The sequence below is a fragment of the Bos indicus x Bos taurus genome, chromosome 4, assembly GCF_003369695.1.
Source record: "Bos indicus x Bos taurus breed Angus x Brahman F1 hybrid chromosome 4, Bos_hybrid_MaternalHap_v2.0, whole genome shotgun sequence".
Classification (NCBI taxonomy): domain Eukaryota; kingdom Metazoa; phylum Chordata; class Mammalia; order Artiodactyla; family Bovidae; genus Bos; species Bos indicus x Bos taurus.
Window position 1 is genome coordinate 17121293 of NC_040079.1, and position 24480 is coordinate 17145772.

Here is a 24480-nt window from a genome sequence, read left to right on the forward strand (position 1 = left end):
TGGTTGTGCCATTTTATGCTTTTATTCACAATGTATGATAGTTTACTTTTTAAAGAACTCATGCTGCAGCATAGACCCAGGTGTACAACATGTGTGAATTAAAACTAACATTTCACATTTGAGGTAGGAAAATACTTTCAAAATATACCTACCATGTTCCAACTCATAATCACTGATGCCTGGTTGAGGCCAGTGGTCATGGGTGACGTAATCTGGCTGCCCTAGTTCCCTTTCCCACCTGACTTTGATTGAAAGATTTGATTAACTGCAATTTGCCCATGTACCTCTTTGTTTTCTGGATATTATACTAAGGCCAGTGAAGGATATTCATTTTTATCATGAGCGGTTTCCATCTGAAAGGATTTTCTCAATTCATGCATGTATAGTTGAGTCATGAATACTAGCTATGTTAGTAGTCTCTGAAAAATAAAGATAAATCATTTCCTAGGACCAATTCATGATTTGTGTTTTCTCTTTGTTTTTGTGTCTGAAGGGATGATTCAGACCAATATAGCTTCCAAGACCCAAAAGGATGTCATCAGAAGGCCGACGTTTGTGTCTTACTGGGACGTGGAGCAGGTGAAACGCAGACAAGAGTGAGTGTCTGTGCTTGCTGGCACATGTTGTGATGTTCGAGTCACTCATGAATCTGGACCCTGTTTTCTGAAATGTTCATGCTCACATAACACTGCAATTTCCTTTTGCTTTAACTATGAGTAAGGTACTGACCAAGTAGTACAGTGTGACTAAAAGCATTCTAGAGTAGGAACTTTGTCTTTTCCTCAGATTCACGGGGGACTTTGAGCAGACCTCTTACTCTGGGCTCAGTTTCTTCAGCTGAGAATGGCTGGCTGTGCCTAGGAAAGAATCAGATGCACAGTTACTGGGTTTTTGTTCTGTTCTGGGTTCTTCTGAGTATCTTTAGTTTTGTGGAATGGATTTACAGGGGGTGGGAGTTTGAGGGAGAAATGGAGAGAAAAAAGGGATGTAGCAGCTGCCTGGTAAAGCCTTTGAGGAAAGACAAAGTTGATGAAAATGCATTTTTAAAGGAAATTTTGCTAAGGGATTCAGTGTGACAGCTCTGTCTGCTCATAGAAACCCAGTCAAAACGACATTGCTGGGACTTCTCTGGTGGTCCAGTGGCTAGGACTTCATGCTCCCACCGCAGGGACCTCGGTTTGATCCCTGGTCCGGGGACAAGATCCCACATGCCACAGCTAAAGATCCTGCATGCTGCGACTATTTGGTGCATCCAAATAAATAAATATAAAACAAAATGAACTGAGAAAACTGTTTGTGGGTGTTTGTGGAAAGAAGTAGCTTGAATCCAATACTTTTGCCACCTGATGTGAAGAACTGACTCATTGGAAAAGACCAAGATGCTGGGAAAGATAGAAGGCAGGAGGAGAAGGGGACGACAGAGGATGAGATGGTTGATGGCATCACCAACTCCATGGCTGTGAGTTTGAGCAAGCTTTGGGAGTTGGTGATGGACCGGGCAGCCTGGTGTGCTGCAGTCCATGGGGTCACAAAGAGTCAGACACAACTGATTGACTGAACTGAACTGAGCTTAAATCCTGCTATGACAAACCCAGAGGAGACACATGGCTTTAGGATAGAATAAAGGCTGTGAGTGCTACTCTGAATAATCTGAAGAGAAGTGAACAAGAGCATTTTTGATGAGCTCCTTACAACATATTGAATGTTTTGTACTATACTAGTACAGTATGAAAATCAGAGCTTAACATATAAACTGGGGCCAGCTTCTTTCATTCCAAAAGAATTTTCATTTTATGAAAGGAGGTTTTTAAAGAGTTTTTTCCTTAAAGCATTTTTTAAAATGTAATGTTCTCAAAATGGAAAATATCAAACTTAAAGAAAATTATGTGATAAACCCCTATGTACATGTTGCTGCTAAGTCGCTTCAGTCATGTCTGACTCTGTGCGACCCCAGAGATGGCAGCCCACTAGGTTCCCCTGTCCCTGGGATTCTCCAGGCAAGAACACTGGAGTGGGTTGCCATTTCTTTCTCCAATGCATAAAAGTGAAAGTGAAGTCGCTCAGTCGTGTCCGACTCTTAGCAACCCCATGGACTGCAGCCCACCAGGCTCCTCTGTCCAAGGGATTTTCCAGGCAAGAGTACTGGAGTGGGTTGCCATTGCCTTCTCTGATGTACATGTTAGGGGTTCTCTATTTGAGGGTGGAGAACCCTCAAATGTATGGTTACTCTTCCTGAAATACAGTTCATACAGGAAAGGCAGGATTCTTTTCCCTATACCATTAAAGTATTTAAATATTTATCATTTGGAAGAGAAGCTGTAAGACAAACTTACTTTTTTTTAATATTACTTTTTGGCTATGCCTGGAGAATCCTATGGACTGAGGAGCCTGGTGGGCTGCAGTCCGTTGGGTCGCAAAGAGTTGGACATGACTGAGTGACTAACACAACACAAGGCACATGGGATCTTAGTTCTCCCACCAGGGATCAAACTCATGTCCCCCTTGTATTGGAAGCATGGATTCCTAACCATTGGACCACCAGGGAAGTCCCCTAGCCTTACTTAATGCTAACACATTAGGACTTAGAAAATTCCCAGAGGAACCTCAGCTTAGTTGAAGTTAAGCAAAGAAAATCACTTGGGTGTATCAAACAGGGAGCCAGATGAATTTCTTTCTGTCTCTTGTTTCCAGCCCTCAGCAGGGGCAGACCTCATCAGAACCTTTCATCAAGATATATCTTCCCCAACCGGACACAAGCGTCCCAGGCTCGAATGGCTTTGAGGTACTTGCTTTTTACTTTGTACTGGGTGAATTATTTAAAGATGAAACAAAGTACTTTGCTACAAATGTGTTTAGTTGAATGAATGAATGAGTGAATGAATCATTTCTGCAAAACTCTTGAAACGAGATTCAAAGGCTAACATCCAAATGGTGACTGTGTCACGTGCCACTTTCCCAAAGTAGAAGGGCACCTCACTGTTACCAGAGTTCTGGCGCACACGATCTGCTTGGGACAGATGCTCATGACAAACTTGTAAAATAGATATTTGCTTTTCTACCTTACAGATGAGCAAACTGGAACTCACAGTAAGAGCAACTTGTTCATTAATTGGAGTTAAAAAGCAGGTTTCTATGGGACTCAAAGTGGGCCTCAGCTTACCTGGTTGGGGCGACTCTTTTTTTAAAAATTTTATTTAGTTATTTATTTTTGGCTGTGCTGGGTCTTTGTTGTCAGTTTTCTCTAGTTGCAGTGAGCAGGGGCTAATCTCTAGTTGTGGTACACAAGCTTCTTACTGCAGTGGCCTTCTCCTGTTGCAGAACACGGGCTCTAGGGCATGCAGGCCTCAGCACACGAGTTCAGTAGTTATGGTGCCGGGCTATGTGGCCCTGCAGCATGTGGAATCTTCCTGGACCAAGGATTGAACCCATGTCCCCTGCATTGGCAGGCGGATTGTTAACCACAGGATCACCAGGGAAGTCCCAGGGCAAGGTTCTTCCTGGATCATTTAGCCACATCAGAGGCTAGGTTTGGGTGCAGCCAACTCTGCTTGGGCTCCTTGGGTACCTCCATTGCCTCTGCCCCTGCACTGGCTTTAAGCAAAGAACTCACCAGGTCACTGGTGAGTCACAGGTCACTGAATCACACACCTGGGGGTGTGGGGCGGGGAGGAGTGTTTGCCTTCAGGCTAATGCTCTGTTAGCCTTGAACAGATGGGCTCCAGGCCATCTAGTTCATCACTGGAATGAACTATCAGATGTGGAAACCCTAAGCCAGCTTATCCTACCTGCTGTCAGAGGCCTGGCAAGGATACTCCATGGCATAGACGGCCACACATATGGACATGTGCTGTGCTAAGTCGCTTCAGTCGTGTCCGATTCTTTGTAACTCTATAGACTATAGCCCTCCAGTTTCCTCTGTCCACGGGATTCTCTGGGCAAGAATACTAGAGTGGGTTGCCATGCCTTCCTCCAGGGGCTCTTTCTGACCCAGGGATCGAGCTCCCAGTCTCTTGGATCGCCTGCATTGGCAGGCAGGTTCTTTACCACTAGCGCCACCTGGGAAGCCCACAGAGGGACATGAAGTGAAAGTGAAGGTCGCTCAGTCGTGTCCGACTCTTTGCGACCCCATGGACTATACAGTCCATGGAATTCTCCAGGCCAGAATACTGGAGTAGGGAGCCGTTCCCTTCCCCAGGGGAATCTTCCCAACCCAGGGACCGAACCCAGGTCTCCCGCATTGCAGGCAGATTCTTTACCAGTTGAGCCACAAGGGAAGCCCCATCATGCCTTAAGTGTTTCCTGCTTCACATTTACATATTTTAAAATTTCTTTCAGTTGCTTGAAATCCCTAGCAATACTCCAGAATATGCTAAAGTGAGTGATCATTTTAAAGCTTCCATGAGAAATTTCAAGATTGAAAAGATAAAGAAGGTCCAGAACGCACAGCTCTTGGAGGCTTTTAAAAGGTGGGTGGCCACCGTAACGGGCTTCTCTTGACATAAAGTTTGAAAGGATTAGTGAAGACCTATCTTTGAAGATTTATATTCACTTTTTTATTTTAGTGGTCAACAGTTTCTTCAATCTCTAGTTGTGTTTTCATAGTGTAAGCTCAAACTTCTCTGTTTCAGTTTTAGCTTTACAATTAAATGCTTTCATGTGTCTATCATTTAAAAGTTTTCATATATTTATTTTTTTTATAGCTGTTGCCTTAATGTTAGTAGCTCCATTCTGAAAGCTGGTGGAATACAATTTTAAGATAATTAGACTTTAGTTGGGATTTACGTTATTAACTGGAGTGGGTGAGGAATGTTCTCCATGTTAAGTCTCACGTTTTCCGTATTAGCAAGAAAAACGAGATGAAGAGAGAAGAGCAAATCCTATTTTGTGCAGCAGAACGCAGCAACGTGGCATCTATCTGTAAGAATAATTTTGACTGGCTCTTACATGGAAGTCATGACACCAAATATGGAAAAGGTTTGTATGGAATAGAGAAGCTGAACAAGTAGAGCCAACACTTGGCTCTACTATACACTCTCCTATTATGAGATATATTATTTTGTATTAACCAGTACCTGCAGGCTTTTGCATTCCTGGAGAAAAAATAAGCTCATGTTAATCTGAAATTTCCAAATTAGAGTGGGAAATCACTGTGGGACTTGATTCCTGCACTTTAGCCCGGCTTCCTTCCTGTCTTCTGTGTTTTATGGGAAGGGTGGGGTGCGGAGACCAGAGCACCTCATATATCTTGCAAAATCTTCTCTTTTGTTGATGACTTTGTCTACCACTGCTACTCAGTTCTGGCCATGGCTCTTCCTGACCTATGTCCATCCCTTCTCTTTCCACTGATGGATTCCAGTCAAAGACGGAGATGAGGTCTTTTCCCATCACAGGCCGTGCTGGTCACACCAAATCTTTTTGGCTTTCTTTTTGTTCCTAAATTCCTTCATGCATCTCAAAATCCAGAAACCCACCAAACAAAAACCAAAGAATCACTCACCTTAAGGCAACAAGTAATAGTTTATCAATATCAATTAGTTTTTTCACAGAATATCAGATTTTGCAATATAGACTCCTTTCCTTCAACGGGCAGAAAGACATTTTCTGTTGTTCAGTTGTTAAGTCATGTCTGATTCTTTGCAACCCTGTGGACCGAAGCACATCTGGCTCCTCTGTCCTCCACTATCTTCTGAAATCTGCTCACATTCATGTCTACTGAGTCAGTGATGTCATCCAACCATCTCATCCTCTGTTGCCCCCTTCTTCCACCCTCAGTCTTTCCCAGCATCAGGGCCTTTCCCAATGAGTCAGATCTTTGCATCAGGTGCCCAAAGTATTAGAGCTTCAGCTTCAGCATCTGTCCTTTCAACGAATATTCAGGGTTAATTTCCTTTAGAATTGATTGGTTTTATTTCCTTGCAGTCCAAGGGACTCTCAAGAGTTTTCTACAGCACCACAATTGGAAAGCATCAATTCTTCAATGCTGTCTTTTTTGTGGTCCAACTCTCACATCTATACATGACTACTGGAAAAACCATAGTTTTGATTGTATGGACCTTTGTCAGCAAAGTGGTATCTTTGCTTTTTAGTGCGCTTTCTAGGTTTGTTATAGCTTTTCTTCCAAGGAGCAAGTGTCTTTTAATTTAATGGCTGCAGTCACCATCCACAGTGATTTTGGAGCCCAAGAAAATAAAATCTGTTACTGTTTCTTTTTCCCCATCTATTTGCCATGAAATTATGGAACTGGATGCCATGATCTTAGTTTTTTGAATGTTGAGTTTTAAGCCAGCTTTTCCACTCTTCTCTTTCACCCTTGTCAAGAGGTTATTTTGTTCCCTTGGCAATAATAAAAATAAAAATAGGAAATTTGAATTTGTCAGGAAATGGTTGTTGCTCTGGTGAGTGTGGAGATATCAGTGATTATCAGAGGTTGTCTTGTAGTTGAGGACGATAGATTGAGTGTCTGACCAGCTCTGCCAGGGTCAACTGTTGGCTCATGTCACATCTCTCATCTCTCCCTTTTCCTTTCCCCAAGACCTTCGCACAGTAATAAATGATGTTTCTTCCTTAAAATGTACACAATATAAAATGGCCTTTGTTGGAGTATCTTTGGTTTATTAGTTACAACTCAACTTGCTTGCATGAACTGGACCACTGTGATATCAACAGTTAGTCATTCTACCCAGTGGCTCAACATTGTACCTATGAATTCTGCAGAGTTACAAATGTTTCTGTTAATTCTGTCAGGTTATACACTGTATTCAAGTGTACTTGCATAATAAATATTTTCCTAAGCACAAAGGAAAGTTATTAGTATCAATAAGGTATTGCTGACATATACTTGGTCAATGCCTATCATCTGATTATGTGTAAATAATCTTATAACTACATACCTTCTTTTATAATAATTCTTAACCTTTTTCTTCTGATTATTTCTAGGAAACTACTTCACAAAAGATGCCTTTAGTTCCCATAAAAATTGCCCGTTTGATTCCAGAAACATCGTTATGTTTGTAGCCCGAGTCCTGGTTGGAAATTTCATTGAAGGCCATACAAGTTACCGGAGTCCCCCTCTGCAGTATGACAGCTGTGTGGATACAAGATTGAATCCCTCTGTTTTTGTCATCTTTCAGAAAGATCAGATTTACCCAGAATATGTGATTGAATATACCGAACCAGAGAGATCAGAGAAACCCTGCTTGATTAGTTAGAAATGATGGCTACAGCCTCATATAGGATGCCATAACCATTTTGTTACAGGACCCGATCTTCCACAAAGATAATAGTTAAACTTACGTTTTCTCTCCTATAAATGCCTTGGATTAGTGGTTCCCAAACTTTGCTGCACATTTGAATCATCTGAGAAGCGCTAAACAACTTCACTGTCCAGGGGACTTCCCTAGTGATCCAGTGGTTAAGATTCCGCATTCCCAATGTAGGGGGCATGGGTTCGATCCCTGAACTAAGATCTGGCATGCTGCACAGTCCATGCAGCCTTAAAAAAAATTTCCGCTGTCCAGATTACACACCACTCCAACTAAATCACTTTTTTGGGGTTGACAGCCAAGAAAAGGATTGAAATGTGTCATAAGTTTGGGAATCACTCATTACCTTAGATGTAACCGGTAAAGACTCACTTCTAAAACTTCTGTTAATGCTGCAACCTTTCTCCCCCAACTACTCTTAATTGATTGCATGATTTGGTTTTGTTTTGGTTAAACTGAAAGAAAATTTATTTGGGAAATTTAAGTGAAATCTAAAAATTACTATTGAAATAAGGACATAAGACAGTACAGCCTTGGAAAATTGTGGAAAGCTGAGGGAAAATACATAGGAATATAGTTGCGGGGGGCAGAAATGTAAGGGCAATTTAAATGCTAGCAAGACATAACTGCAGTACTGTACCTTATCTCTGTGGTGACACTGATTTGAGGGCATGCATTTCTTTATCGCTACGTTTATTTAGGGTATTCATCCAAGTTGACGCTTTCTGAAATGCAATAAAAAGAGCTGCTAAATATGGCTCAGAGCGCAGCAACCAACTGGAATTAACTGCCCATTTGGGCAAAGTAGACATTTATATTCTAACTAATATGATTACAGAGAAGGCTTTTTTTCAGGTCAGACATATATAAAGTGCTGGTATTTTGAGTGGACCGAGTTGCAGTAACCAGATTCACACAATCACGACTGATAAATCCGAGTGCTGTTGTAGTCGTTCGCTATGTTAGTTGAAGCTCACCAAGCAATTAGGGCCATTCAACTAAAGCACAGGCCCCCTAAGGAGGTGAGGTTAGTTTCCTAGGGAGACAGAATCAGAACGAAGGGAACAGTGCCGCAAACTAGCCTCGCGCCTGCGAGGGGCTTCTTTTTCTAAATATAACAGATTGTGTGGAATTGTAGCACAATCAGTTTTTAGAGCAGCTGAGGTGCCTGGACCAAGAGTGCCTTTCTTATTATGAATGAGGGTTTTCCTTCCAATTTTCAACATTCCATACCAGTCGCCAACATTTCATGTTATAATTACTTCCAGCAGATATGTTATAAAAATTAATTAGCATTAGAGTTGATTTTATATTAGGTTTTACATCAGTGCAAAGATCTCTACAACTCTCTGGCTTAAAAGGGCTCCAACAGGGACTTACTTCCCTGGCAGTCCAAAGGTTAAGGCTTCAGGCTTCCACTGCAGGGGGCACGGGTTTAAACCCTGGTCAGGGAACCAAGATCCCATATTCCATGTGACCAGACCAAAAAAAGTTAAAAAACCTTAAAAAAAAAAAAAAAGGAAATCTACAGATTGTCGAAATGGAGATAATGAGGAAGTACTATATTCTTGCAGGCGAGCTGTAGGTCATACACGAATGTCTAGGGAGACATTCTACATTCGTATAGGGTGCAGAGTAATTCCTTTCTGTGAGCAGCTGTCCAGTGTACTGCAAGATAGTCAGCATACTTGGCTCTCACATACTAAATGCCAGTAGCGCCCTCTCCCCCACCCCCATTATGATGGCAACCACAAACCTTATCAGATCTATTCACCATTTTCAGAGCAAATAATTTGTATGATAACATCCCCTTTGCTGTCCTGAGATGATTCAGATACTGCCATCTACATGAATTTTTTTCTTAAGAAATCAATTTATTGCCCTAACTATTATAATGGAGAACCAGAAGGCAAGAAGTTTGTAATAATGATAAAATGAATATCAATATGTAAATGCTCCAGCATGACCACGCTATACGACATCATGAAATAGATATTTACTTTTACTGATAATGAATAGGTTTGGATTTAAGGGTCGATTGGAGGCTACTTCCTATAAAGAAGTACTGGAAAGATTAGAAGTATAAGTGACACCAGAATGAGAACCAGTATTAGGGTAAGTTACAACAGACCATATACCTTTTCTGTATGTAGTTAGGGGAAGAACGAAATTATCTTAGTTGAAATTAGTTTAGCAGGACAAGACAAATGACAGATTGTCTAAGAGGAAAAAAAGAATTATATCCTTTCAGGCGAGCTATTGGTCCTATATAAGTGTCTAGTAGGACCTTAGGAAGTCGTATAGAGTACCGAATAAGTCTTCTTTGTATGGGACTGACCCATACACCATAGGGGCATCTCTTATCCCTAGCCACATCCACTCAATGCCAGTAAAAGCCTTCAATTATTACAAAACCAACAAGTCGTCAATTTCCAAAAGACCACAGTGAGACTCACTCAGTTAATATCTAGCATCTTTAGATTAGCTTACTAGCCTCCATAAGGAGTCCTCCTATAGATTAAATTGGATGCTTGCCTCCCAAATCCCTGGTTTTTAAAACACTTTGCATCTTGCTTTGATCATTTTTAGCACCTGACTTAAAGTTGTCCGCTTTTTGCATTAGCGTGTAAGCTCCATGAGAGCTGAGTCAACCTGTCTTGTTCACTGTGCCACACTGCATACCCAGCTGAATGCTTGATACACTGGATAAAATTTGTTGAATAAAGTTCAACTTCTTATAATTCAGTAGCTGAGTTGTATTTCTTCTTATTCTCCTCCCAGCTCCATTTGAGATTCTAATACAAGAAAATAAATATTAACTTTGGCTCCACTGCTTGTATTTGCTCTATTTCCAGGTATCTCCTAAAAGATAGTCACCTGCAGACACCTGTTTTTTCAATGGGGCGGGGTGGCTAAAGGATGTGAATTGCCCCTTCCGGCTTCATCATTCCTGGACTCAGTGACCAAGGAGCCTTTAGCATACCGCCAGGGGAAGACTGGGTGGTGGTGATGGAGAAGCCCACAGTCGGTTGGTACATCTTCTGTTTAGGGGAGAGGGAGACAGTGGAAACTGCTGACACCCCTTAGGAGTGGGAACAGGGCCAGTGGGAGGCAGCTAAAAATGTAAATGATCAGCAGAGTTGTCCAATTAGTAACGCCTTCAAAAGTCCTTCTCCATTCTTTTTTTTTCAGGAAGGAGTATTTTTATTTATTTTTGGTGACACTGGGTCTTTGTTCTGCATGTGTGCCTTCTCTAGTTGCAGAAAGCGTGGGCGGCTCATCATATTGGCTTCTCTTGTTTCGGAGCACGGGCTCTAGGCACATGGGTTTAGTTGCCCCAGGCCATGTGTAATCTTCCCGGACCAGGGATAGAACCCATGTGCCCTGCACTGGCAGGCAGTTTCTAGGGCTTCCCGGGTGGCGCTAGTGGTAAAGAACCTGCCGGCCAATGCAGGAGACAAAAGAGACACGGGTTCGATCCCTGGGTCGGGAAGATCCCCTGGAGAAGGAAATGGCAACCCACTCCAGTATTCTTGCCTGGAGAATCCCATGGACAGAGGAGCCTGGCGGGCTGCAGTCCGAGGGGTTGCAAAGAGTCGGACACGACTGAAATGACTTAGCACTAGCACTTCCTAACTGCCAGGAAGTCCCAACCATTTGTTTTTAATCACAAAGCTTTGGGTGGAGACAGAAAACATCTATATGGCAGCATGTGCTGCTCAGTTGTGCATGACTCTTTGTGACCCCATGGACTGTAGCCTGCCAGGCTTCTCTATCCATGGGATTTCTCCAGTCTAGAATACTGGAGTAGGTTGCACCTTCCTCCTCCAGGGGATCTTCCCAACCCAGGGATTGAACCCGAGTCTTCTAGACTGGCAGGCTGATTCTTTACCACTGAGCCACCTGGGAAATACAGTAGCATTCAGTTCAGTGCAGTTCAGTCACTCAGTTGTGTCTGAGCCTTTGCAACCCCATGAACCACAGCATGCCAGGCCTCCCTGTCCATCACCAACTCCTGGAGTTTACCCAAACTCATGTCCACAGATATAATTAAAGTGAAAGTAAAACTGCCATTTGATTTGGACCTCAATGGAAATAATATATAGCCAACTCATCACTGTCAAAGCACCCACACTCAAATATATAGAAGTGACATCAAACCAAGCAAATGCTTTGAGTTTTTCCATTTAGTTATACGTTCTATTTGATTATTTGTCATAGCAGGCTCTCAAATTTTTCAGAAATGTTTGATGTTGCTACTCCCCAAGGTTCGATCCTCCCACCTCTGCTTTTCTTTATTTGTGCTGAGTGAGCTTATCAACTGTCAAAGCTCCAGTTTCCTTATTCTCTGATGACACTCAAATCAATATTCTCTTCAATCTTTCTTAAGCTGTTGACCTGTAAATTCAACAGCCCACTGAGCACTTCCCCATGGACCATTCACTGCAAACTCAACACAATAAAAATTAAGATAATAATCCCTCAGCTGTTTCTCTTCTGTTTTTTTCTTAATTCTGTCTTGGTTTTCTAGAAATCCATTCTTTATTACGGCCAGAGATCTTTCCAAAACACCTTTCTATCCCACATTAGAAGTGTTCAGGAAAATGACAGATACTTTTGTTAATTATGAAAATAAAGATTATGTAGGGAAATCTACCATTTTTAAAAGTCATGCCTAATGAAGTATTTAGGATTGAAGCATCTAGAAATATCTACAAAATGAAACTTATAAATTCTCAGCCAAAACAGTCAGGCATATAAAATAGGACAAAGTGTTAAGATTTTATAACTCGAGGAAATCGATATATATGGGTGCTTATTTCACTATCTTCTAATTTCCTGCTTGAAAAATTGTCTACTACTAATTAAAAAAAATAAAAATAAAAACACCTATCCTGGGACTTCCCTGGTGGTATAGAGGTTAAAAAACTGCCTTCCAGTGCAAGGGACAATGGTTGGATCCCTGATCCAGGAAGATTCCACGTGCCAAGAAGCAACTAAGCCCGTGTGCCACAACTACTGAGCCTGTGTGCTGCAATTATTGAAGCCTGTGCTCCGCAACAAGAGAAGCCACTGCAGCGGGAAGTTTGTGCACTGCAATGAAGAGGAGCCGCTGCTAGCTACAACTAGAAAAAGCCCTCGAGTGGCAATGAAGACCCAGCACAGCCAAAAATAAGTATTAAATCAAATAACATTTATACGTAATATTATATATAATAATTTAATAATAGAACATTAAATAATCATAAAAAAACACTTATCCTACAATATAGCCAAGCACTGTTTTTTGGGCTTTTTTTAAAGGATTTATTTATTTATTTATTTTTGGCTGTGCTGGGTCTTCACTGCTGCGTGAAGGCCTTCAGGTGCAGTGCGCAGGCTTCTCATTGGAGTGGTTTCTCTTGTTTTGGAGCACAGGCTCTAGGCGCATGGGCTTCAGCAGTTGCCACCTGTGGGCTCAGTAGTTGTGGTGCATGGCTTAGTTGCTCCTTGGCACATGGGAATCTTCCTGGACGAGTGAGAGAACCTGTGTCCCCAGCACTGGCAGGCGGATTCTTTACCACTGAGCCACCAGGGAAGCCCCTAGCCTGGCACTGTTTTTAAGTGCTGGGGATACAGCAAGGAACACAAAATTTCTGCTCTCACAAGCTTGAATTCTACAAATATATAAATAAACAAGAAGAAAAACATGAGCGGTAAGTTCCATCCAGAGACCAGGATGCTACTTTAGAGTGGGAGGTTAGGAAAGGCCATACCAAAGAGAAGACTTTTAAGCTCAGTTTTGAATGACAAAAAGACTACTAGATGGTGATAGGGATGCCTGGGAGCATTCTAGCCAGAGGGATCACTCCCCAGCTGAGATTCCTTCAGTTGCTTCCCAAAGTCTTCTGAAGTCCAACTTTCTTAACATGGCAGAAAAGATCTTTGAGCATCTGGCCAGTGGACTTTCTCTTTAGCTTCTTCACATGCCATTAACTTATTTAATCTTCACAACCACCTTGCAAGATAGCAACTCGACCAGGTGAGTTCCTCAATCATGTTTTATCCATCTCAGTACTCCATGGCTGCACTAAGAGTTGGCTCAAAAAATGCTCATTAAATCAGCATGGCCTTGGGCAAAAAGCTCTTTAGCAAACCTTCCCTGGTGGCTCTGACAGTATAGAATCTGCCTGTAATGCAGGAGACCTGAGTTCAATCCCTGGGTGGGAAGATCCCCTGGAGAAGGGAATGGCAACCCACTCCAGCATTCTTGCCTGGAGAATTCCATGAACAGACTGTATTCCTGGCAGGCTACAGTCCATGGGGTTACAAAGAGACAGATAGGACTAAGCCACCAACATTTAACAAACCTACAGGTCTAAACCAGTGCTGTCTAACAGAAGCATTAAGTGAGCCTCGTGTGTAACTTTACATTTTCTCATAGCTGCCTTAGAAGTGAAAGAAACAGATGAAATTATAACATTTTATGTAAATATTATCAATTTAACATCGTTAATATAAAATTTTAGTTTCTCCATTCTAAAGCTTCCAAATCCAGTCTTTGTATATTTCACACATCCCACTTCAAACTGGTCACATTTCAAGCACCCCAAAACCACCTGTGGCTAGCGGCTAAGTCCTGAGATCGCCTCCTTAAGGCCGCCCAGCTACCACACCTTCTACCACATTACCTGTTCCATCTTCTTTGCAGCCCTTGCTAGTATTTCCCAATTCCCTCCGACTATACAAGTCCCTCGAGGTGAGGACTTAACCTTCAAGGGTGCCTGACGTAGAGCAGGCGCCGGATCAGGATTGTCCTCGCCTGATCTGCGCCCCAGGTGGCCCCGGGCCCCGGGGCTGTTCTCTCGCACGGCCGCCCCTCGCCCGCCCTTTCCCAGGCCCTTCCCGGGAACCGGGTTTGAAGTCGTGGACGTGACTGGGAGGAGTCTGCCCGCCTCGGATTTCCGCACAGGGAGCCGGGCCGAGACCATGGCGGAGCCCACCGTGTGCTCCTTCCTCACCAAAGTGCTGTGCGCCCACGGCGGCCGCATGTTCCTGCAGGACCTGCGCGGCCACGTGGAGCTCTCCGAGGCCCGGCTGCGGGACGTGCTGCGCCAGGCCGGGCCCGACCGCTTCCTGCTGCAGGAGGTGGAGGTGCGGGAGGGCCCGTGGGACGCCGAGGCCGAGGTTGCGGCCGGCGCGGGCGGCGGCGGCGGCGGCGGCCCTGCGGCCTGGCGGGTGGTGGCCGTGTCCTCTGCGCGCCTCTGCGCCCGCTACCAGCGCGGCGAGTGCCAGGGCTGCGACCAGCTGCACCTCTGCCGCCGCCACATGCAGGGCAAGTGCCCGAACCGCGACTGCTGGTGAGGCTGCGGGCCGGGCGGGGCGGGGCGGGGCGGGGCGGCGGGCGGGACGCGAAGGTCTCGGCGCGGAGGCCGCGGGCCTGACCCGTCCAGCCGGGAGCTGGACCCAGAAGGAAAGGAGAACGAGGGTCGTCGATCCGGGCCGGACGACCCCTTCTGGAAGGGCAGAAGGGAAGCCCGGGGAAGGGGCCCCTCCACGTCCTTCGGGCGGAGGCCTCCCCCGCGCTCCCAGCTGCGGAACGAGACGGAAGATCGTCTCAATTTGGGTTTCTCAATCACCTCTCTCCGCCCCAAATTTGCAGCTTCTTCTCCTTCCCCGCCCCCCGTCCTCCACATCAGGGCCGGGATAAATCTGGACTTTTGAGTTCTTTTCCTTCAGGGGCCCTTTTGCCGCCATTTACGGACCCGTGGAATTCACGGATCCTTTGTCGAAGAAATCGGCTTTTCCCACTTAAACAGTTTCAGCAGAAGAGAGTCTGTGCTCTGTGGGTTTAGAACGCGCGATCTAGGTCGACCCCCGCCAGGAAACGGAGGGTGGGGTGATTTGTGTGAGGTCGTTTTAGTCTGCCTCCTGACTCCAGTCTTCCTTGGTCGTCTCGAGCGCCCCGAAGTGGGTGGGGGAGGAGGCATGCATTCTTGTTAAGGTTGGGGGATGGTGGGCTGGGCAGCCGTTTGGGGTGGAGAAGGCCAGTGCAGACGTCTGCAGACCCCACCGGCTGGGACCCTCCGTCAAAGCAGGTGACTGGGGGAGAGGGTCCCCTTGGCCGTAAAGTGTCTTTATTCAGCCTGAAATGGCTTTGGGAGGGGAGTTACTTTATCCCAGCTTTCTTATTATCAGAGCTTACTAGACCGTAAGGGGGTCCAGGGTTTCCCTGGTGGCTTGGACCGTAAAGAATCTGCCTGCAATGCAGAATCTGCCTGCAAAGGGGGAGACGGGGATTCAGTCCCTGAGGCAGGAAGATTTCCTGGAGAAGGCAATGGCAACGGGCTACAGTCCATAGCGTCGCAAAGAGTGGGACACGACTGAACGACTAACACACAGGATACACGCCAGACTGTAGTTGAAAGCCACCCGAGGACAGGGATTTGACGATCTGGCTCCATCCTCATCTGGGCCTCTGATCCAGACCTTTGTGGTTCTAGGTCTACCTGCACGCTTTCTCATGATATTCACACGCCTGTCAACATCCAGGTTCTGAAAAAACAGGGACTGTTTGGTCTCAACGAGGCCCAGCTTCGGGTCCTGCTTTTACAGAATGACCCCTGCCTTCTACCAGAGGTGAGTCGCCCTCATATTGCCCAAATTCGTGAAAAGAGTCGGAGAAGAACATCAAATGTTTGCTTGCCCAGGACAGCCTGAGGGGAAGGGGGCGGGTGTGGTACAGTGGTGACCTTCCTGGACTCTCAGATTTTATTGGGCTTTGATACATCTTGACATACAAGGAATGATGGACCTGTGTGGGATAGAAATAATAATAATGGTTTGTGGAATTTTTTTTTTTTTTTGAGTTCTTACTGAATGCTAATTATTGATAGTTCAATTATCTTAAGCTATTAGTAACTGGTGAGTGAAGTATGCCTGTTCCCGTTTTACAGGTGAGGCAACTGAGGTTTGATTAAATAACTTGCCCAAGGTCACATAGTAAATGGCAGATTTGAGTTTAGTTTTGTCTGATTATGAAGCCTCGGTTTTGTAAATTACCTGTTTATACTTTTGCTGGTTTTTCTATCCAGGCATTTGTCTTTTTCTGTTAATTCATAAGATATCTTTAACTACAAATCCCTTTTTGGGTCACATTTGTTACAAGTATTCGCCCCCATTTATTTTGGGGGACTTTAGACATTAATTTCAATAACCTCAGATATGCAGATGACACCACCCTTATGGCAGAAAGTGAAGAGGAACTAAAAAGCCTCTTGATGAAAGTGAAAGAGGAGAGTGAAAAAGTTGGCTTAAAGCTCAACATTTAGAAAACGAAGATCATGGCATCCGGTCCCATCACTTCATGGGAAATAGATGGGGAAACAGTGGAAACAGTGTCAGACTTTATTTTTTGGGGCTCCAAAATCACTGCAGATGGTGACTGCAGCCATGAAATTAAAAGACGCTTACTTCTTGGAAGAAAAGTTATGACCAACCTAGATAGCATATTCAAAAGCAGAGACATTACTTTGCCAACAAAGGTCCATCTAGTCAAGGCTATGGTTTTCCAGTGGTCATGTATGGATGTGAGAGTTGGACTGTGAAGAAGGCTGAGCACCGAAGAGTTGATGCTTTTGAACTGTGGTGTTGGAGAAGACTCTTGAGGGTCCCTTGGACTGCAAGGAGATCCAACCAGTCCATTCTGAAGGAGATCAGCCCTGGGATTTCTTTGGAAGGAATGATGCTAAAGCTGAAACTCCAGTACTTTGACCACCTCATGTGAAGAGTTGACTCATTGGAAAAGACTCTGATGCTGGGAGGGATTGGGGGCAGGAGGAGAAGGGGACGACAGAGGATGAGATGGCTGGATGGCATCACTGAGTCGATGGATGTGAGTCTGAGTGAACTCAGGGAGTTGGTGATGGACAGGGAGGCCTGGTGTGCTGTGATTCATGGGGTCCCAAAGAGTCAGACAGGACTGAGCGACTTAACTGAACTGAACTGAGACATTAATTTTAATTGCTTCACAACTCCATAATGTGGTTTCAAATGGTTAAAAAGTACTCATCATAACTGCTATAATGGCAAAATTAGCACACTTATATCTGTTTAGCTATACACAAAGAATTTTCAAAAAAAAGGGTTGGAATCACCAAAGAAGATATTACAAGAAGTCTCCAATTAAAAGTAGAGTTTTCTAATCTAGCACAATGATTCTGTCATAGACACTTTCTATATTGGTGGCGCTAGTGGTAAAGAACCTGCTTGCCACTTTAGGAGACATAATGAGACACAGGGTCCATCCCTGGGTCAGGAAAATCCCCTGGAGGAGGGCATGGCAACCCACTCCAGTACCCTTGCCTGGAGAATCCCAAGGACAGAGGAGCCTGATGGGCTACAGTCCATAGGGTTGCAAAGAGTCAGACATGACTGAAATGACTTATCACACACACACACCTTGCCAGAAAGGGGATGGGAAGAAGGGAGGATGTTAGGAAAACAGAGTAGCTCATGATTGTGGTCCCACTTTAACTCAGAGGAATTTCAGGGTCTACAGGGAAGAAATTCAGAAGGTGGTGGGGGGGTTTGAGCTAGAATCTTTGGTAGCTCAAAAATGGGTAGAGCTCAAAAATTGGTAATTGGTAGAGGCTGCCCACCAGGCAGCAGTCTATACTCAGAAGTCTGGAGTCAGCCTTAGGAGCCAACAGGCTTCTACTCGGTGTCCATGTGCTTTCTGATTTCAGGTTCTGAAGCCAGGTTTGGTATGTCATGAGCCAGATTCGTTCCAGCCATGTTGCCTGATGCAGTCCCAGCAGCAGCTGGAGCAGGTGCTTGGCAGGAAGGGAGAGGAGGATGCGGCACCTAGGGGAGAGCGCACTTCTACTTACCTTTAGTGTTTATGGATTTTTTTTTTTTTGACTAATAGAAACGTAGCGTTTTTATATTGTTAAACTTACTGAATTTTTTTCTTTATGGCTTCTCCCCGAGTGTCTGGGTCCAGCCTCATTCTGTTGTATTAGTCTATGTCAGTGTTCTGTGAGCAGCTGATGGGTTGGCTGCATTTATGACAGGAGCCTGCCTTCACGTTGATCATCTGAAGCTGGTAGTGTGTGTCATGGGGGCTTCCCAGGTGGTGCTAGTGGTTGAGAACCTGCCTGCCAATGCAGGAGACATAATGAGACCCTGGTTCGATCCCTGGGTAGGGAAGATCCCCTGGAGGAGGGCATGGCAACCCACTCCAGTATCCTTGCCTAGAGAATCTCATGGACAGAGGAGCCTGGTGGGCTACAGTCCATGGGGTCGCAAAGAGTTGGACACAACTGAGGCGACTTAGCACACAGCACAGTCATGTGATGCAAAACACGGCCACTTAGACAGCAGGGACCATGGACAAGCAGGTGGGAGAGGCAGAAATGGTACCTCGAGTCTCATGTGTGAAAATACCTGATGATCCCTTTTTACCTGTCTCCCAAAGATTCAGCACATAGTGCAGGTCCAGTGTATGTAAAACGTCAGTAAGGGGTGGGACTTCCCTGGTGGTTCAGTGGTTAGGACCCTGCACTTCCATTGCAAGGGGTGCAAGTTCCATCCCTGAATGGGGAACTAAGATCCTGCGTGCCATGTGGCGCCCCGCCCCCCCACAAAAAAACCAGCGGGCCCACATATCGCAGTGTGTATGGACATGTAAGTTGCTTCAGTGTGTCTAACTGTACGACCCTATGGACTGTGGACCACTATGGCCCCTCTATCCATGGGATTCTCCAGGCAAGATACTGGAGTGTGCTGCCATGCCCTCTTCCAGGGTATCTTCCCGACCCAGGGATGGAGCCTGCATCTCTTACTTCTGCATTGGCAGGCAGGTTCTTTACCACTGGTGCCACCTGGAAAGCCCAAATATTGTGATATTATGATTTATAATAAGAAATATATATTTGCTCTTCATCTCTGTCTCTGGCACAGAGTTCCTAAAACTCTTGAAATTTCCTGAATGTTGAGAGCAATAAAATATTACTTTTGTTATGTTCATGTGATGACTTTTGAAAAGTTCCTAGGTGACATGGGGACTGGTTTCCTGAAGAACCGATTACGTGATTAGAAGGTTGGAACTTTCAGTCCCACCTCCAGTCCTGGGAGGGTAGTGGGTCTTGAGGTTGAGTTCAGTTACCAGTGGCCAGTGATTTAATCAAGGAAGCCTCCATAAAACCCCAAAAGGATGGGTTTTAGAGAGCTTTCAGGCTGGTGAACACGTGGAGGTCCTGGGAGAGTGGTGGCCATAGAGAGTCTGGAAGCTGTACCCCTCCCCCATGCCCTTTGTGTCTCTTCCATCCAGCTGTTCCTGAGTTATATCCTTTGATACTTCCCTGCTGGTGCTAGTGGTAAAGAACTGGCCTGCCAGTGCAGGAGGAGGTCTAGGAGACGCCAGTTCGATCCTTGGGTTAGGAAGATCCTCTGAGAAGGGAACGGTGATTCACTCCAGTATTTTTGCTTGGGAAATCCCATGGACAGAGGAGCCTGGCAGGCTGCAGTCTGCAGGGATAATAAACTGGAAATTTAGCAAATAAAATGTGTCTTTGAGTTATGTGAGCCTTTCTAGCAAATTAATTGGACACAGGGAAGGGGTTGTGGGAACTTCTAATCTATAGCTGAAAGATCAAAAGCACAGGTGTTAACCTGGACTTATGATTTGTATCTGAAGTGAGGGCAGGCTTGTGAGTGGTGGTTTAGTCGCTAAGTCGTATCCTTGTGATCCAATGGACTGTATAGCCTGCTAGGCTTCTCTGTCCATGGGATTTTCCAGGCAACAATACTGGAGTGGCTTGCTATTCCCTTCTCCAGAGGATCTTCCCGATCCAGGGATCGAACCCGGGTCTCCTGCACTACAGGCAGATTTTTTTTTTTTTTTTACCCACTGAGCTACCAGGGAAGTCCTAGGCTTGTGGGACCAAGCCCTATCCCTTAAACTGTGTGACCTGACGCCACTCCAAGTCTGTCTCCTGGAGATCATGTCAGACTTGAGTTAAATTTGTGGGATACCTAGTCAGTGTCCGCTGATAATTGCTTGGTGGTGTTGGAAAACACACACATTGGAAATATGAAAATATACTTTGCTGATACATTTGAAAACTTTCATGAAATGGGCAGATCTCTAGAAAAATATTGCATGTCAATATTTATTCAAGAAGAAATAGGAAACCAGAATCATTTTTAAAAAAAAGCATTCAAATAAAAATGTAAAAAACTCACAAAATCAGAATGTTCGGTAAGTCTTCTACAAGAGAGTATTAAGCCCTTACGGATCTATTGCTCAACTTTAATGTATCTTGAAGGAACAGATTATTCTGATTTGGGGGCTAGATCTGGGATCTATTTTCTTTGATCTCCTGTACATTCTGGAACCAGTATTATACTGTTTAATGAAAGTATGTTATATTTTAAGATATGATGTTGTAAGTCTCTATGCCCTTAACCCTTTTTCAAACATTTTCCCTTTAATCAATTCTCACTTGTTTCCTTTTTCAGATAAGTTTTTACAGTCATTTAAATTCCTAAAACTGTTTTATAGGAATTCTTTGGGGGAAGTAGGAATTGCACTAAAATTGTGTGTTCATTTCAGAAAATTGGCATCACAATTGCAGGTAGGAAGCCATTTAAAAAATTTATTGATTGAGATATAATTGATGTACAGTAAGTAGTATGTTAGTTTCGCATGCATCATGTTTAAATACATTATGAAATGATCACCAAATAAGTCTAATAACCATCTGTCTCCATACAATTTTTGCTGTTGTTGTTCAGTCGCCAAGTTGTATCCGACTGTTTGTGAGCCCAAGTTTGCCCAAGTTCATTCATGTCCAGTGAATCAATGATGTGTTGGATGGCATCACTCCATACAATATTGACCATGTTTTTATGCTGTATATTATATTTGTGTGACTTCCTTTAAGATGGGAAGCTTGTACCTCTTAATTCCCTTGCGCTATTTTACCCATCCTCCACCTCTCTGTCCTTGGGCAACCACCCCCTTGTTCTTTGATATCGTTTGTGGTGTCAGTCTCTGGTCATCTGGTCATTTGTGTCCAGTAGAATTGCCCACATTTTAGGTTTGACTAACGTGTTCCTCTAGTATCATTTAACATGTTCCTGAATTTACTGTAAATTGATTGATCTGGAGCTTTGATTGGATTTAGGCTTGAATTATGTAGCAAAAATTTTTTGTACATGTGGTATATTGTTAGGGTGACTAATGGTCCCCATTTACCTGGGACTGAGGGGTTTCCAGCCTTGTCAGACTTTCCTGCTAAAAGGTCCTATTTCCCATTGCATCTTGTCAGGAGGTACACAATGTCTGGTCCCAATGCAAATATTAATAGTGCTCCTTTAAAAATGCCCTTGTCTGGATAATAAATTATCTGATCACGCTGCCTGTCCAGATTGGTTTCCCTGGAGGCAGAGGCTGACATAGGGATTGAGGTACGTGTGATATATTGAAGAAGGGATCCTCGGGAAAAATCTGTAAGGTAAAATAGTGGGAGGGGAGAGCTACAAGCAAGATGGAATGGCCTTGACCTGATTCACACAGAGGCTTGGGAGCAAATATTACTAACTTTGAGGTTCTAGCTTTGAGGCAGGGTCCAGCCTTTTGTACCTGCATAGAAGTCACTCATTGGCTACCAGCTTTGGGAGAGGAGGGCAGGCCAACTGTGAGTGAAGGTCAGAGAGGGGCAGCTGAATGTTAGTTGCAGCTAGGAGAGATGAGGGCCTTCCCAGGTGGCTCAGTGGTAAAGAATCTGCCTTCCAGGGCAAGAGACGTGGGTTCAATCCCTGGGTCAGGAAAATCCCTTGGGGTAGGAAATGGCAACCTGCTCCAGCCTGAAAAACTCTTTGGACAGAGGAGCCTGGTGGGCTACAGTCCATGGGGTGGCAAAGAGTCAGACACGACTGAGCCACTGAGTCTACACGGGAGAGATGTGAGTGGAGGAACTGTTTTATGCCCGTCTGCCTTTCACCCATGGGGACTTCAACAGCCATCAATGATCAGAGGGCGCCATTTAGAGATACTGTCCTTTACTGTCTTGAGATACAGTGAAAACAAACATCCTAAGTGTTGCTTCATTTCTGTCCCAGGTCTGTTTGCTCTACAACAAAGGTGAAGCCCTCTATGGTTACTGCAGCCTCAAGGATAAATGCACCAAGTTGCACGTGTGCAAGTCCTTCGTCAGGGGAGAGTGCAGGCTGCAGAAGTGCAAGCGGTCCCATCAACTCATTCATGCTACATCCCTGGAGCTGCTGCAGGACCAAGAACTGGAGATCTCAAGTGTCGTTAATTTTCAGATCATTTCCACCTACAAGCACATGAAGCTGCACAAGATGCTAGAAAATAAAGGTGAGGCTATCAGAGATGAACAAAACACTATCCACAGTGTAGTGCTGAGCTGGACGTGAGTCTGGGGAAAAAGCACTTTGTAGGTTGATGGTGCTGGGTCCTTGGGAGGCTTCATCAGTCAGTGTTCTATGATATTGAACTGTGCTTCTAACCAAAGGAGGGAGGGTCGGGTTCGAGTTTATTTTCAGCACTGCCCCCAAGTGTTTGGACAGTGTAGCTTCTTGGTAAGTTGGGGATCAGGAAGTAGGAAGAACAGCCTTAACCTCTTTGTTAGGAAAAAAGAGGGCTTCCCTCATAGCTCAGTCAGTAAAGAATCTACCTGCAATGTAGGATACCTGGGTTCGATTTCTGGGTCGGGAAGATTCTCTGGAGAAGGAAATGGCAACCCACTCCAGTATTCTTGCCTGGAGATCCCATGGACAGAGGAGCCTAGCAAGCTACAGTCAGTGGGGTCGCAAGAGTCAGACATGCCTTAGCGACTAAACCACCAGGAAAAAAGAGGAGGAAGGTGGGCTAGAAACATATATAGTTATCCATACTGGAAACATAAGGATAATGTAGAGATGGCTTTCTTTTATTAAGTTGAATTAAAAAATTTTTAATTAAAATTTTAGGAAATTTTAAGCACACTACAGAAGAATTTGGAAAATAGAGAGTAGAAATAAAAATCACATATGACTCACCCTAATCCACAATAATTCACTTCAGTTCAGTTCAGTTGCTCAGTCGTGTTCGACTCTTTGTGACCCCATGAATTGCAGCACGCCAGGCCTCTCTGTCCATCACCAACTCCTAGAGTTCACTCAAACTCACATCCATCGAGTCAGTGATGCCATCCAACCATCTCATCCTCTGTCGTCCCCTTCTCCTCCTGCCCCCAATCCCTCCCAGCATCAGAGTCTTTTCCAATGAGTCAGCTCTTCACATGAGGTGGCCAAAGTACTGGAGTTTCAGCTTTAGCATCATTCCTTCCAAAGAAATCCCAGGGCTGATCTCCTTCAGAATGGACTGGTTGGATCTCCTTGCAGTCCAAGGGACTCTCAAGAGTCTTCTCCAACACCACAGTTCAAAAGCATCAACTCTTCGGCGCTCAGCTTTCTTCACAGTCCAACTCTCACATCCATACATGACCACTGGAAAAACCATAGTCTTGACTAGACAGACCTTTGTTGGCAAAGTAATGTCTCTGCTTTTCAATATGCTATCTAGGTTGGTCATAACTTTTCTTCCAAGGAGTAAGCGTCTTTTAATTTTATGGCTGCAGTCACCATCTGCAGTGATTTTGGAGCCCCCCAAAATAAAGTCTGACACTGTTTCCACTGTTTCCCCATCTATTTCCCATGAAGTGATGGGACCAGATGCCATGATCTTTGTTTTCTGAATCCATTTAATTACAGGCCCTTCAGTCCTATTACTAGAAAATACCAGTCCAGTGGTGGTCAGAGTCTGCAGCAGTTTAGTACCTTTCATTCTCATGTTATACAGCATCATAAATATCATCCCATATTGCTGCATAGTCTATCCTTTATTAAGGTCTATAAAGTGTGAGCTTCCCTGGTGGCTCAGCGGTAAAGAATCCACCTACCAATGCAGGAGATTTGGGTTCAATCCCTGGGTCGGGAAGATCCCCTGGAGAAGGAAATGGTAACCCACTCCAGTATTCTTGCCTGGGAAATCCCATGGACAGAGGAGCCTGGCGGACTTCAGTTCATGAAGTTGAAAAAGAGTCGGACACAACTTAGCGACTAAACAACAACCAAGTGTGGTTTGGTCTTCTTTTAATTATAGTGTGAGGGTATTTATTCCATGAGATTTGCTTATAGCTGAAAATCAGGGGGTAGTAGGCTTGGA

The 24480-nt window shown here is 44.5% G+C and overlaps 2 protein-coding genes and 1 long non-coding RNA gene across 3 annotated transcripts in view; 2 read left to right on the plus strand and 1 right to left on the minus strand.

The window, feature by feature from the left end:
- Positions 1 to 10010, plus strand: part of ZC3HAV1 (zinc finger CCCH-type containing, antiviral 1) — a 51410-nt gene extending 41400 nt beyond the window's left edge. The window contains exons 9-13 of the mRNA XM_027538876.1: positions 494 to 596; positions 2692 to 2782; positions 4336 to 4466; positions 4844 to 4974; positions 6937 to 10010. Of these exons, the coding sequence (XP_027394677.1) occupies positions 494 to 596; positions 2692 to 2782; positions 4336 to 4466; positions 4844 to 4974; positions 6937 to 7208 (728 nt within the window). The 3' untranslated portion in view covers positions 7209 to 10010. The remainder of the gene's footprint in view (positions 1 to 493; positions 597 to 2691; positions 2783 to 4335; positions 4467 to 4843; positions 4975 to 6936) is intronic.
- Positions 1 to 14340, minus strand: LOC113891154. The gene is made up of 2 exons (XR_003510678.1): positions 14264 to 14340; positions 1 to 857 (listed from the first exon to the last, which is right to left on the minus strand). It is a non-coding gene; the product is annotated as an uncharacterized LOC113891154 (long non-coding RNA).
- ZC3HAV1L (zinc finger CCCH-type containing, antiviral 1 like) overlaps positions 13519 to 24480 on the plus strand; it is a 15648-nt gene continuing 4686 nt past the window's right edge. Inside the window, exons 1-3 of the mRNA XM_027538877.1 lie at positions 13519 to 14602; positions 15746 to 15881; positions 22371 to 22629. Of these exons, the coding sequence (XP_027394678.1) occupies positions 14232 to 14602; positions 15746 to 15881; positions 22371 to 22629 (766 nt within the window). The 5' untranslated portion in view covers positions 13519 to 14231. The remainder of the gene's footprint in view (positions 14603 to 15745; positions 15882 to 22370; positions 22630 to 24480) is intronic.